Source organism: Mauremys reevesii, linkage group 3, assembly GCF_016161935.1.
Source record: "Mauremys reevesii isolate NIE-2019 linkage group 3, ASM1616193v1, whole genome shotgun sequence".
Lineage (NCBI taxonomy): Eukaryota > Metazoa > Chordata > Testudines > Geoemydidae > Mauremys > Mauremys reevesii.
Window position 1 is genome coordinate 145,713,920 of NC_052625.1, and position 15,508 is coordinate 145,729,427.

The window sequence follows — 15,508 nt, forward strand, 5'->3', positions numbered from 1 at the left end:
TCAAAATAGAACCTGTAGAGCTGACTGTCATGGAGTCACAGGTCCAGTGCTCTGGAACTGCTCTGTATGAAACCAGCCAGGACTCTGGAGTCGCGTAACTTCCCTTCAGGGCACGCTATTCAGGGCAAGGAGCCTCCTTGGCTATGGTCTGACCTCAGAGCATTCAGCACCCCTGTTCTCACTGTGCACTTCCCGCAGCAGGTCCACCTGGATGGGAACCCTGGGGAAGCCAGAGGGGCCCTGCACCCCAACTTCGCAATCAGCAATGGCTCTCAGCCAGTGTTGCAAAACAGAAAGTTTATTAGTCTAGAGGACCACAGCATAGAACAGAGCTTGCTAGCACAGAAATCAGGATCATTCAGTAAAGTCCATCTAGGGGTGACCCAGTGCCTCATGTCCCCTGGGTACCCCCTTCAACCCCTCAACAGGAGACTGACCCCTTCCAGCAGCCAGACCTCTGACACCCCTGTTGCCCCTCCTCCGGTCTTTGTCTTGCTTCCCAGGAAAGTGTCACCTGGTTGCATCTCCCTCCTGGCTCTTAGGTTACAAAGGACATCATCCATTACTTATGTGCAGGTCGCTGGAGCAGCCTCACCTGCCCCAGAAGGTCTCAGCAAAAGTCACATACCCTTATTCCCACCACTTAGACATTAGTGTAATACACAGGGAAACTGAAGTACACACAGTATTCATGCAGAACAGTAAGACTCACATAGGCTCACATACAACATAACAAGGGGAAAACCCCCACTTCATCACACTGACACAGAAAAACAACAAGGATTTGATGGATTACTTAAACTAAGAGAAAGCTGGCAGGTGCTGTAGAGCATTCAGGTCTGGTTAAGACATCTGCTAAGGATGTCAATAATACAAAATTAATATAAAAAGATTAATATGAAGAAGAAAAATAGTGGAAAAGGAAAAATATGAGATTTACTGTTGCTGAGTGGAATCCATGAGGCAAGGTCTGTTAGTTCATCTGTAGTGTTACGCATATATAACCCATGCTTTATGTTATGGGTTACACAGGGTTCTTCAAAAATACATTATAGAAGGTCCCATGAAAAATAAACTGGTCAAGATAATCTCTTTAGGAACCTCAGTTGTGGCTGAGATGGTACTTACATTCTACATGTTTTATAACTTTCTTCAAAATTATCTTCTGGGATTAAATCTCTCACAATTGTTATCAGACCAGGAAATCCTTTCTATTAAATAAAAGCCATAAGTCAGCATGAAAAATGCTTTCCAGATATTTTAAAAAAGCATTGTAGATGCTTTTTGACCTTGGATAACTCAAACCATTTGACATTTTAAAAACTTAAAATTTGGCTCACATTATATGTATTCCTCAGTGAGGAATGTGCACTTTGCTGAATGTGAAAAATATTGGTTGAGACACAAAGAAGTTTTGAATGAAGAAAAGCACTACAAAATCACTAGTAGTTATTTTTCCACATCAACTTGCATGTGATTTGCATGTGGCTAAGCAGATATGTATCCAGCTAAGCTGCCATCTTTTCCCATTAATCCCCTCTACTTGTACTTGCCAGAATTAGGAAGAAACTCAGCAAACGTGGTCTTTCTGCAGATTTTACCTATTAAATTTTAAATGGGACTATTCAAACATGTACGTTTACTCACATTCATAAATGCAGGATTGGGGCCGTAGAGTAAAAATACTCCATTTTTCAGGGACTGTCTTTTTACAGTGCCTAGTACTCAGGGCCGCCCAGAGGGGAGGGCAAAGGGGGCAATTTGCCCCGGGTTCCGCAGGGGCCCCCAAGAGAACAGCGGAGGCTCCCGCCTCCGCCCCTCTCCTGGAGCCTCAGCGCATCAAGCGCCGAGTCTCCGGCCGAGCCCCTGAGCCCCGCCCCGATCCGAGCCACGTGGTGAGGGGGCAGGGCTGGGAGCTCCAACGGGGCCTGAGCCCCGCCCCGCTCAGAGTCGCGTGGGGAGGGGGCGGGGCAGCTGCCTCCGCTCGGCGTGGAGCTCACAGCCCCGCCCCCTCACCACGCGGCTCTGAGCAGGACGGAGCTCAGGCCCCGCCAGAGACGCGCTCGGGTAAGAGGCCGAGGCCGAGGCCGGGGTGGTGGGGGGAGGGACCCGCCGCCGCCGAAGCGCAGCCCGGTCTTCGGCGGCGGGGGGCCCCTTCTGTTCCGGGACCCGCCGCCGAAGTGCCCCGAAGGCCCGCGCGGGACCCTCCGCCACCGAATTACCGCCAAGACCGGCTGCGCCGGCGCGGGTCCCGCTTCGGCGGTAATTCGGCGGCGGGGGGCTCCCGCCGCGGGTCTTCGGGGCACTTCGGCGGCGGGTCCCGGAACGGAAGGGCCCCCCGCCACCGAAGACCCCGGGCCCCCGGAATCCTCTGGGCGGCCCTGCCTAGTACAATGAGGCCTTGATTCTTTTTTGGGGTCTTCACATGGAACCACAAACAAAGGAAAAAGGAGTTGTTGATTATTTAATTGTAGATCAGGCACTGACTTCCTACTGTGGGCTTGGTAAATCACTTAGGCAAGAGTCCTGTAAAGGCCTGGAGATCTTCACTCCCAAGTCAATGGGAACTGAGACTGTGCAGCACTTTGCAGGACTGGGCCTATACTTCTTTGCTTCAGTTTCCCTAATTATAAAATGAGGGTAATAGAACATAGCGACATGCCTCAGAATGGGTGTTGTAAAGATTAATTAGTTGAAGTTTGTGAAATGCTTTGAAGACGAAAAGTGTTGTGCAAGAGCTAAGAATTATTACATAAGCTCTCATTAAATCTCTGCCTTATAATTTATGGTATTTTATTACAATGGTGCTATTTGTGCCACTCTGATAAAGCTTGTGTCAGCATATCAATTGTAAACACCTATCTTTAGAAGTTTATAATCTAACCATAAAAATGTGCTTAAGGTTAATATTTGGCATACAAGTAAGTCACCAGGACCAGATGGTATTCACTCAAGAGTTCTCAAGGAACTCAGATATGAAAATGCAGAACTACTAACTGTGTTATGTAATCTATTGCTTGAATCATCCTCTGTGCCTGATAACTGGAAGCTAGCTAAGGTAATGCCATTTAAATTAAAAAAAAAAAAAAAGATTGCAAAGGTGATCCTGGCAATTATAGGCCGGCAAGCCTAACTTCAGTATCAGGCAAATAGGTTGAAATTATAGTAAAGAGCAGAATTATTGGACACATACATGAACACAATATGTTGGGGGAAGAGTCAACATGGCTTTTGTAAAGGGAAATAATGCCTTACCAATCTATTAGAATTATTTGAGGGTGTCAACAAACGTGGACAAGGGTGATCCAGTGGATATAGTGTACTTGGACTTTCAAAAGCCTTTCATAAGATCCCTCACCACAGGCTCTTAAACAAAGTAAGCAGTCCTGGGATAAGAGGAAAAGTCCTCTCAGATCAGTAAATAGTTAAGACAGGAAACAAAGGCAAGGAATAAATGATCAGTTTTCACAGTGGAGAAAGGTAAATAGCGGGGTCTTCCAAATATCTGTTTTGGGACCTGTGCTGTTCACTATATTCAGAACTGATCTGGAAAAAAGAGTCAACAGGTGGTAAAGCTTGCAGATGATACAAAATTATTCAAGCTAGTTAAGTCCAAAGATGACTGAAGAGTTACAAAGGGATCTCAGAAAACTGGGTGAGCTGGCAACAAAATGGCAGATGAAATTCAAAACTGATAAGGACAAAGTAATGCACATTGGAAAACATAATCCCACCCATGCATACAAAATGATAGACTAAATTAGCTGTTACCACTTAAGAAAGAGATCTTGGCATCATCATGGATAGTTCTCTAAAAACATCTGCTCAGTATGCAGCAGCACTTTAAAAAGCTAACAGAATGTTAGTAATCATTAGGACAGGGATAGATAATAAGACAGTAAATATCATAATGCCACCATATAAATCCATGGTACACCCACATCTTCAATACTGCATTCAATTCTGGTTTCCCCATCTGAAAAAAAGATATTAGAGTTGGAAAAGGTACAGTGAAGGGCACCAAAAATGATTACGGGTATGGACCAGTTTCCATAGGAGGAGAGATTAAAAATATTGGGACTGTTAATTTTAGAAAAGAGATGACTAAGAGGTGATATGCTAGAGGTCTATAAAATCATGAGTGGTATGAAGAAAGCAAATAAAGAAGTAGTATTTACTACTTCACATAACACAAGAACCAGGGGTCACCCAATGAAATTAATAGGTAGCAGGTTTAAAACAAACAAAAGTAAGTACTTATTCACACAACACACAGTAACCCTGTGGAACTTGTTCCCAGGGGATCTTGTGAAGGCCAAAAGTATAAGCTGGTTCAAAAAAGAATTAGATGAGTTCATGGAGGATAGGTCCATCAATGGTTATTACCCAAGATGGTCAGGGATGCAACTCCAGGCTCTGAATGTCCCTAAACCTCTGACTGTCTATAAACCTGTTCTGTCTATAAACTGGAAGTGGAGTGCATGCTCTGTGTTCAGACAACACAAGGCCATTCTATCATATTTCATATACATAGTTAGGATTACTTAACTTTCCTTGAAGTGGTTACTACTGGGGTTCTCCTAGAAGTAAGAGAAAGATAAAGCAAGGAAAGGTAAAGAGTTAAGGTTGGTGCTAGGCTTACAACACCTTAACTTAGTATTTCCTGACTTTCAGATTTTTTTTAAATTGTGGCGACAAATGTTCTAGAATTGTTCAGTTAGTAGACATATTTACAACCCTCCCTTAGCAATGTTTTTTTTATTAGGGAATCTATCTATACTTCTCACGTGCATGAATCCATAAAACTGGCAGCTTCAGATGAAAAAGACCAATGATTAACTACCAAGAGAGAGACTTGGAACTTAATGTTAGTGCTAGTTATCCAGCTAATCATTTATAGATTACCAAATATCCATAAAGAATCTCAATTTCATATTGAGAGCATGGGGTGATAATGGTGGGCACAGTAAAAATGTTATTGATTAGATAGAAATCTATTTATGATGATGTTCAGTGTCTTTAGAACTGGGTATTCACCCACGAAAGCTCATGCTCCAATACGTCTGTTAGTCTATAAGGTGCCACAGGACTCTCTGCTGCTTTTACAGATCCAGACTAACAAGGCTACCCCTCTGATACCAGTCTCTCTTTAGGAGCTTCAAAATTTTGTTGCTATCACTTTTAAGATAAAAGGAAATCAAAACTGCATCTAAGGACTGATAACCAACAGATTTCTTAGCATGATGCAACAGGCAGTGCTTGTTGGGTAATTTCATGCAAGAAATCTCTGGTATTGGGATAAATAAATTGCAAGTAGTGGACCCCATATACTTTCACTGAAACCTAGAAAAAGTTTCAGATGAGTTAGTTGCTGGCTGTAGCCAGCATTCTCAAGATATTAATGTTTTTTAAATGTGGGTAAATTTGGAAAACAAAATGGATTCTGTGACAGTCTCCAAAACGTGTACGGTGATTTTATTTATTTTTATGTGCATTAAAGAGCTTCCCAAAACTATTTTATCTACAGTTTTCTAGGAAATCAGGTTAACAAGAAAAATGGGGAGCTTCACAGATATCAATGGAGTGTCATCCACTAACACCTAGTCTGAATTTGGCCCCAGAGATGTTAAACCTTATTACATTTAAAAGGTATTAAACCTGAAATTATTAGGGATTAAAAATAGTGCCACAGTTTTTTTTAATCTGATGGACTCACAGAATTACTGAAATTATCACTGAAAACTAAATTTGATGCAACCATTCGATGTAGAAATGCTCTTCTGGGTCTTTTACTAGATCCTACTCTTACTGTTGAGACATTATCAGCTCCCAGTATTATACTTTATTGTCAAAGTGATTTTTATTTTAGCATTGACTAAACAACAGGTCCAAATTACTTCCTAGTGTAACTAAACCGAAGCTAATGATGTTACAAAAGATAAATTTGATCCAAGGTATTGAACAAAATGAGGCCCTACACTTCCATGCAGATGTTCCTATCTCTTGGGAGTATCCTGAGAGCTTTATGGATCTCAGTAGATTTAGGGAGTTTTTGCTTTAGAATTGTGTCTAATTACCATGCTTTATGTTTTAGTATTCTGTGTGGCATTTTAAGGTAACGATAATGTGTTTAAAAAATCATATTGTTTTAAGAAAAATTTTGAACACTTTAGATTACTCAACATTATTTTAAAAATTCACTATTATGTTTAATTTTTGCTCGTCTCTCAGCTTGGAAAATTAAAAATAGACCAGTTGTCTATACTTCTGTTTAAAATCAATTCACTTTAACGTTATCAAGCATTAGCCCAATGCTGAAGTGTTTGGCATACAAACATTACAGTGAAATATTTATTTGTAAGAATATTTTTTTAAAAATGTTTCCATTCTACTTTAAAAAAATCATTAAACCATTTCTCCTGATTTTAATTTTTTAAAGTTAATTTATAACAAAACAAATTTCAGCCAAATTTGATCTGACAACATCCTTTTAACATTTTAGACAGTTTTCTGCATTTCTGTAAGAAGTTTATTGTAGAAACTGACATGCAAAAGGTATTACTAATAGAGAAAGTTCTGAATTAATTAATTTAATTGAGGAATGCAGGAAAGAATCAAACTTTATTACAGAAGAGTATAAGCAATCTTTGGTATAAATATCAGAAATTTTCCACATGAAAACTATTTCAGAATAGGTTTACATACATGCCACAGCAAATTGGAAAAGCAAAACCATCCATCGTATCTCCCGTCAGCAATATTTTGAAACTGTAAGGGGCCCACTATGCATTAACTTGAGTATGTTTTTGGAAATATGCCAGTAGTTCACAAATGTGGAGCCATAGCCCTGAAAACTAATTTGGACTGTAACTATCATGTTTTATTCTATTCAACCAATGTATTTTTCTTTTCAAATATTGGTCTCACATAGATACAATTGTTGAGGTTTACTACTTTGTGCCATTTATAGGAATTGCTAAAAGCAATTCAAAAGAGAATCAAATTAGAATTAATTCAACAAACCAATATGTTGACAGAGCTTGTCTCTTCAGAGGAACTAAACAACTATTTCATTCAAATTTAAATTTATTTAAAATTAGCCATATTATAGAATCATAGAAGTGTAGGACTGGAAAGGACCTCAATAGGTCATCTAGTTCAGTCCCCTGCACACAAAACAGGGTTAAATAATAACTAGACCATTCCTGATGCGTTTGTCTAATCCAGGGGTAGGCAACCTATGGCACGCGTGCTGCCTAGCTGATTTTCAGTGGCACTCACACTGCCCGAGTCCTGGCCACCGGCCCCGGGGGGGTCTGCATTTTAATTTAATTTTAAATGAAGCTTCTTAAACATTTTAAAAATCTTATTTACTTTACATACAATAGTTTAGTTATATATTATTGACTTACAGAAAGAGACCTTCTAAAACAGTTAAAATATATTACTGGCATGCAAAACCTTAAATTAGAGTGAATAAATTAAGACTGAGCACCCCACTTCTGAAAGGCTGCTGACCCCTGGTCTAACTGTCCTTAAAAACCTCCAATGTCAGAGATTCCAAAACATCCCTATGCAGTTTGTTCCAGTGCTTAACTACCCTGACAGTTAGGAAGCTTTTCCTAATATCCAACCTAAACGTGCTTTGCTGTAATTTAAGCCCATTGCTTCTTGTCCTATCCTCAGAGTTTAACAAGAACATTTTTCACCCTCCTCCTTATAACAATCTTTTAGGTACTTGAAAACTATCATGTCCCACCCACCTCCCAGTCTTCTCTTCTCCAAACTAAAGAAACTCAATTTTTTCAATCTTTCCTCATAGGTCATGTTTTCTAGACCTTTAATCATTTTTGTTGCTCTTCCCTGGACTTTCTCTAATTTGTCCACATCTTTCCTGAAACATGGCATCCAAAACTGGACACAATACTCTAGCTGAGGCCTAATCAGCACAGAGTAGAACAGAAGAATTACTTCTTGTGTCTTGCTTACAACATTGCTGCCAATACATCCCGGAATTATGTTTTCTTTTTTTGCAAGTTTCTTTTTTTTACAATGTTGACTCATGTTTAGGTTGTGATCCACTGTAACCCCCAGATCTCTTTCCACATTACTCCTTCCTAGGCAGTCATTACACATTTTGTATGTGTGTGACTGATTGTTCCTTCCTAAGTGGAATACTTAGCATTTGTCCTTATTAAATTTCATACTATTTACTTCAGACCATTTCTCCAGTTTCTCCAGATCATTTTGAATTTTAATCCTATCCTTCAAAGAACTTGCATCCCTTCCCAGCTTGGTATCATCCACAAACCTTATAAGTGCACTCTCTATTCCATTATCTAAAACATTTATGAGGATATTGAACAGAACCAGACACAGAACTGATTCTCTGCAGGACCCCACTCAATATACTCTTCCAGCATGACTGTGAACCACTGATAACTACTCTCTGGGAATGGTTTCCCAATCAGTTATGAATCCACGTAGGCCTGGTCTACACTGGGGGGGAGGAGGGAATCGATCTAAGTTATGCAACTTCAGCTATGTGAATAACGTAGCTGAAGTCGACCTACTTAGATCGACTTACTGTGGTGTCTTCACTATGGTGAGTCGACTGCTGCCACTCCACCATCGACTCTGCCTGTGCCTCTTACCGAGCTGAAGTACAGGAGTCGATGGGAGAGCGCTCAGGGATCCATTTATTATGTCTAGATCCATCCGGTAATGAAGACATACCCTTATTGTAGCTCCATCTAAGCTATATTTCCCTAGTTTGTTTATGAGAAGGTCATGCGAGATAGTACCAAAAGTCTTATTAAAGTCAAGATATAACCGCATCTGAGAAAGCTATTAGGTTGGTTTGACACAATTTGTTCTTGACACATCCATGTTGACTGTTACTCATCACCTTATCATCTTCTAGGTGTTTGCAAATTGATTGCTTGAGGTGATGGGGTATACCTACCCCACTCTGGATCTGCAGGGGTTAACTGTGCATTGCAGGCTGCAGAAGCAAGGCTCCTTCACCTCTGCTGGGCATGCTAAGCCTGGAGGCAAGATATAAAATGAAGCAGCCCAGCTCAGCCTGGGCAGGCTGCTGAAGGGAAAGGATGCAGGCTGTCTCTAGGGAGCTGCTTCAGGCCCTGACTGCAGAGCCAAGGCATGCAGAGCCCCAGATAGATTCCAGGAGCTTGACAAACCCAGAGAGTCCCATTTTTAGGCACATGTCTCTTTTTAGGCACCACTGTGTTCCATAAAACTCCCATTCTGCTGCCATCTAATCCTGTAGGTGCCTAAATTCACTTAGCACCGAAGACTTTGTCTCTGGGTGTGCACTGCAGCATCACTCTGGACACCAAGGCACCTATCTCCCACCTAAGCATGAGCACTGCTGCCTCACTCTTGGCATCCAGACACGGATCTCCTGCCTAAGCCCCAGAGTAATTAAAACACTGGGGAAGATAGGTGTTTGGCCACCTAACTCATGTGCAGGACCCAATCTGGTAGGTGTGCTCAGAAGCTGTGTACTAGATTGGGCTTCTCAGGTAAATTCATACAGAACAGCTGGGGAGGGGTTATATTTCTGTGTTGAAGCAAGGTTTTTCAGGGTATATGTGTGATCTGTTCCATCATGTGATCTACTTCTTGCGTGGTGTCTTTCTTTTGTGAAGGTGATTTTGAGTGTGTCAAGAACACCCTACCAGAGAAGCAGATTGCAATAACACTTCATACAACTAAATAGAGCATTTCCAATCCAATCACACCTTAATCTCTTCCTCTGAGTATTTTACCTGCAGAGAGTATGTCTGTCCCTTCTGTGTTCAGAATGTTGGACTTTACAAGGATCTGACTCTTTGTCTTGACTAAGAAAAGTGGTGAGGTTTAGGCCACGCTTAGGTAGCACATATTTGCGAAGTTTAAACTCAACCACTGTTCCTAGTGAAGACAAAACTTAGGCATGCTGGGAGGGCTACCTAGATTGAAATGCTCCAGGAGAGGTCATGGTTATACTATTATTGTATAACACCTCAGGAGAGTGTCCCTGAGGTACGTATGTGGTCATCCAGCATGCTTCCAGTTTCAGTAGCTCAGCTGGCTTCTTCATTCTTTAATGATAAAAAAAAAAGGTAGCCACCAGGGACTGTCCCTGAAAGCAGAGCCATTCCCAGGATTCAGGCACATGTTTACCTTAACATACTTGAGATTTTATTGTTCATTTATGTTAATTAAGAGAAGTGTGGGCATGAAGGACAAGAATCAGTTACAATTTTCTGGAGAGGTGAGACAGCAGTAATATCTTTTGTGCTGAAGGGATTGTAGCTAACTTTTTTCTTAAGCCTGGTAAAATATGCAGAAAAGAAAATACGTTCCCAAGCCTGATTTCAAATGAACAGATGTTTCACAATGAGGTGAGCAAGATGAGTCACCATAGGTTTTTGGAAGATGAGGCTCAAGAATCCTGCTTGGGCAGTCTCAGGATTGCACAAGTGTTGGTTGCAGTGACTTTTGACATACACTCGGTGAAATTTTATAGAAACCACGTGCAACACTTTAATGAAATCATGTCAATACAAGTTTTTCTATCTTTGACAAAAATATGGAAATTAAATTGTAATTCCATTAAAAATACTTTAAAGGTGACCTGAAAAAGGGCTTGTGCCCTCTTTTTTTGCCTTTTTATTAGGTACAAGAGAGGCCTAATACATTTTTTTAAAATCTGCCTTTTTAATGTAAAAAACCAAACAGATTTTGTCCATCTTGGAAAGCTTACAAAAGTCTAAAGACACCTACAGAATTAGCAGATTTATGACACCAACAAGCAAAATGTGATTAATTGTCAGCAAAGCTTTTTAAACAGTCTCTTAACTATGTAACTAATAAATTTTGGGGAGAAAGCTCTCTTTGTTAACAATTCAACATCTCCACCTCCTCAATTAAGAACCGAGAAAGTTCTCAATATACATTTCCAAGCACTGCCACAAATGAGTCCTCAAGAAATCCAGGGAAGATTGGACTTGACTTTTTGTATTGGTATAGTTTAAAAATTTAACCAAAACCACATCAAATCCCAAAAACGAAACAGATTTTTTCCTGACCACACAAGGTCATAATCATAATGAATCAAAAAAGGACACAACCCTACAGATTACCTATAAAGATTTGACATTTTTTAGAAAAACTAAAAAATTCTGATTTAAGTGTGATGTGTGACATAATCAATTTGTTTGCAATACACAGAGGTAATGGACAGTAAATTCCCAGTCCTTAAGGGCTTTTCTACACACAAAACCCTACTAGTATATTTAAAAGCAGTACAACCCTTCCAGTGTGGGCACAGTTATAGCCTTATACCTGTAAACTGAGAGGAGATAGCTATATTGATAAGGCACCTTTTATATTGGTATAGCTCCAGCCAGACTAGACATTGTACTGATTTAATTATTTTGGTAAAAAATTACACCTCTACTCAAACTAGTTGAATTGGTACAACAACCCTGTGTAGACCAGAAACTCGCACCATACTAAGTATACAACACTATTCAGCCACCTGTTACAGTGGCCCTTTAGCAGGAAGTTTAGGTTTCATAATCATTACATAGCATGATGAGGGTGAGATTTCAATTTTAATAATAATATTGGCCCTACTCCTGCAACTGAATCTGTGCAAGCAGACGCCTACACCCATGAAGAGCTCCACTGACAGCCTACCTAGATTTGACTTCAAGATGTGCCCATATTGTCTCAGGACACTATCATTAAGAACACTGAAAATTTGGTAGTCTTTATTATACTCTGCTTCACAAAAAATGAGTAGCACAACATAAGACACTTCATGAAACGTTAAACGAGCCAGGAAAAAGATCTTGGAGTCATCGTGGATAGTTCTCTGAAGATGTCCACGCAGTGTGCAGAGGCGGTCAAAAAGCAAACAGGATGTTAGGAATCATTGAAAAGGGAATAGAGAATAAGACTGAGAATATATTATTGCCCTTATATAAATCCATGGTACGCCCACATCTCGAATACTGTGTACAGATGTGGTCTCCTCACCTCAAAAAAGATATTCTAGCATTAGAAAAGGTTCAGAAAAGGGCAACTAAAATGATTAGGGGTTTGGAGAGGGTCCCATACGAGTAAAGATTAAAGAGGCTAGGACTCTTCAGCTTGGAAAAGAGAAGACTAAGGGGGGATATGATAGAGGTATATAAAATCATGAGTGATGTTGAGAAAGTGGATAAGGAAAAGTTATTTACTTATTCCCATAATACAAGAACTAGGGGTCACCAAATGAAATTAATAGGCAGCAGGTTTAAAACAAATAAAAAGAAGTTCTTCTTCACGCAGCGCACAACTTGTGGAACTCCTTACCTGAGGAGGTTGTGAAGGCTAGGACTATAACAATGTTTAAAGGAAACTGGATAAATTCATGGTGGCTAAGTCCATAAATGGCTATTAGCCAGGATGGGTAAGGAATGGTGTCCCTAGCCTCTGTTCATCAGAGGATGGAGATGGATGGCAGGAGAGAGATCACTTGATCATTGCCTGTTAAGTTCACTCCCTCTAGGGCACCTGGCATTGGCCACTGTTGGTAGACAGATACTGGGCTAGATGGACCTTTGGTCTGACCCGGTACGGCCGTTCTTATGTAAACCTTAATTTTCAATTGGCATGTAACAGAGATGAATTTGGATGGGCTGTCAGAAAAACAAGGGAGTTGATACAATGGAATTATGTAATGAAATGTGAATGCCGAATAATTATGTTAAAATAATTGATTGACTCTTCTGTTTTAAAAACAAGCTCAGACTTTAGATGAAAAATAAAAGATTAAAGCATTTGATTTACCTAAAAATGACACTTTCATAATGTGACAATGATATTAATCTGATATGAAGCACATAACTGAAGAAAACATGATTAGTCGGGCAACTGCAAGTCTCCCAAGTAATATTTCATGAGCAGCCCACAGAACATCCAAAAAGGAGGGATGGACACCAAAGCTCTTGTACGAGGGTGCAAGAGTATACTTCTCTGCCTATATTTTGCCTATTCCCTTGTCCCTCAAGTCTTCACATCTTCCCGAACCCCTACTACACCTCCAAATGCCTCGCTGCACAGAATATACACCTCTCATCTCCCCTCTAATTCTCTCACCCATCCATCACATGGCCAAGCCCTCCTCCCTCCCAAGCATACACCCCTCATACCCTCACCCCTACTCCCTCATCCCCTCCATCATATGGCCAGTCCCACCCTCCCAAACACATACCCCTCATTCACCCACCCCAATCCCTCCATCACATGGCCAGTCCCTCCCACTCAGGACACACCCCTCACCCCTCCATCCAAGTTCCCTCAGGACACACCCCCCCCAGCCTCACTTCCCAACTCCCTCAGCACCAGCCAGATCTCCCCAGATCCATGGCCTGCCCCGTCTCCCCCTCCCCCGCGCCGCTTCCCCGGCAGCTCCCGCTCCCACCCGGCCTCGGCTCCCTCCGGTCGGCGCAGCCGCGCGGTGAGAGGCTGCGGGCGCTGACCCGCCCCGCGCCGCTCCCGTCTCCGAGCGGTTCCTCCGCTGACTCAGCGGCGCTCGTGCCCCGGTGACCCCGGCTCGGAGGCGGCGGCGTGTCAGGGCGCTTCCTCCTCCCCGCCCCCGCGGCACCTTCCCGGCGGACACTGGCCTCGGCAGCGGCTGCGGGAGGGACCGGCCCGGCCCGGCGCGCAGAGCTCACCATGAAGCGGGGCTACGAGGTGACCCGCAACCCGCATCTCAACAAGGTACCGGGGCAGGGGGGCGGGGCGGGGCGCTGCTGAGGAAGGGCGCGCGGGGGGGGCGGCTGGTTAGTCCCCGCCGCCCCCAGCTCTGGGCGCGTAACTGGGGGGCGTTTCTCCATGGGCGCCTCCCCAGCCCCTCGGGCCCGCTGCTCCGCGGGGGCGCCGGCACCTGTCACACCAGCGCGGCTGGGAAAGCGGCGGGAGCTGAACCTGATCCCACCTCCAGCCCGGGTCCTCGCTGCCCTGGGGGGCACCGGCCTGGCTGGATGCCGGCAGGGTGGGGGCGGAGGCGGTTGTCTTGTAGACTCGGCACTTGGCAACAAACTCTGATACTTCCAAGTTCCTGCAGATCAGCTGATGCTTCCTCTGCCTTAGATAACGCCACTGACGCCCGGGAGACTCTTAATATAGACTCAGCTTCCTGCCCCTTTATGAACCACTTCGCCTTTCAAATGCCTCAGTTTACCCATTGAGCAAATGAGGCTATTGCTACATAATAGCATTGCCATCAAGCAGAGCAGACATATTTTTGGCAGACAAGGTAGGAAGCACCCATCCCAGGCAGATGCTGAAAAAAGTAGATGCTGGTAGAAAGTTCAGGTACTGATATGATACTGATATGCTCCCCTACAAATTCTTTGTTCCAACATACACCTCTACCCTGATATAATGCTGTCCTTGGGAGCCTAGACCCTTATATACTTGCTGTGGAAGCAAGCATCCTTGGAAGATGATAAATCTTCCCTTTTCTGCCCCCCAACTTCAGTCAACTCTTTGACTTTTCAGGGCTAGACAGGATTTCTATTGGGTTTTCTGGCTGAAACTCTTTACTGTGAATGAAGATTTGTGTTATACACGTGCAATAACACTTTCAGATGAGTAGTAAAATTTTCTAAAAAAACACTCTCCCATGGGAGGGGATTCTACAACCTATGTGGCTATATAGATGATTATTAGTGGAGGGGAGAAGAGCAAATGGAGAATTTGTGGGACACTGTCATAAGTGTTGCCAGTTATGGTGATGGTTTATTATGTAATTGTGGCTGCATAAGACATAATGGCCTGAGACTACCGACTGCTACCGGGAGGACTATTTAACAGACAGCCAATAGTATAGAGTTGAACTTTAAATAATAATAAAAAAGTTAATGGTTCTAAAGTACAAAGGAACATAGGCAGGAACTTTTCCTGCAAACCAAGAGGCCCTCCCTGAGGTCTGAAATTAACTAGTAGTCTTTACACTAAATTTGATACTTTGTGCGAATCAGAAGTATACAATATAGCTATATCCATTTATATAAACAGTTACATAGTTTACCCTACATTCAGATTCTTAATTTTTATATTTTGTTAGAAAGTTATGAATGACTCTTATTTATTTTTACTTATGATTTGTGTCGAGCTGCATTTGGATGGAAATTGGACTTAAAACACACAAACAAAGCATTTTAAAATTGTTCTTTATTAGTTAGTTTTTTCCCCCCACATTTAAGTTAAATAAAACTAAGTTTCTCAAAACACACTTTGCATTTAAAACTGATTTATTAAACAAAGGAAATATTTTCTGTAATTAGTGATTTGAATGGACTGTTTCTGGTCACCATGGCCCAGATCAACAAAAAGAGACTTAAGTGCCTAAACCCCAGTTTTAGGTGCCTATGTCTGAGATTTAGGCACTACTCTGATCCACATATGCCCCGTTTGTCTGCCACCTAATTCTGTAGGCTTTTAA

The 15,508-nt window shown here is 42.1% G+C and overlaps 1 protein-coding gene across 1 annotated transcript in view; it reads left to right on the forward strand.

The window, feature by feature from the left end:
• Positions 1 to 13,383: 13,383 nt before the first annotated feature.
• The window catches only part of ME1 (malic enzyme 1), a 358,155-nt gene continuing 356,030 nt past the window's right edge, over positions 13,384 to 15,508 (forward strand). Inside the window, exon 1 of the mRNA XM_039529885.1 lies at positions 13,384 to 13,779. Coding sequence (XP_039385819.1) covers positions 13,735 to 13,779 — 45 coding nt within the window. The 5' untranslated portion in view covers positions 13,384 to 13,734. The remainder of the gene's footprint in view (positions 13,780 to 15,508) is intronic.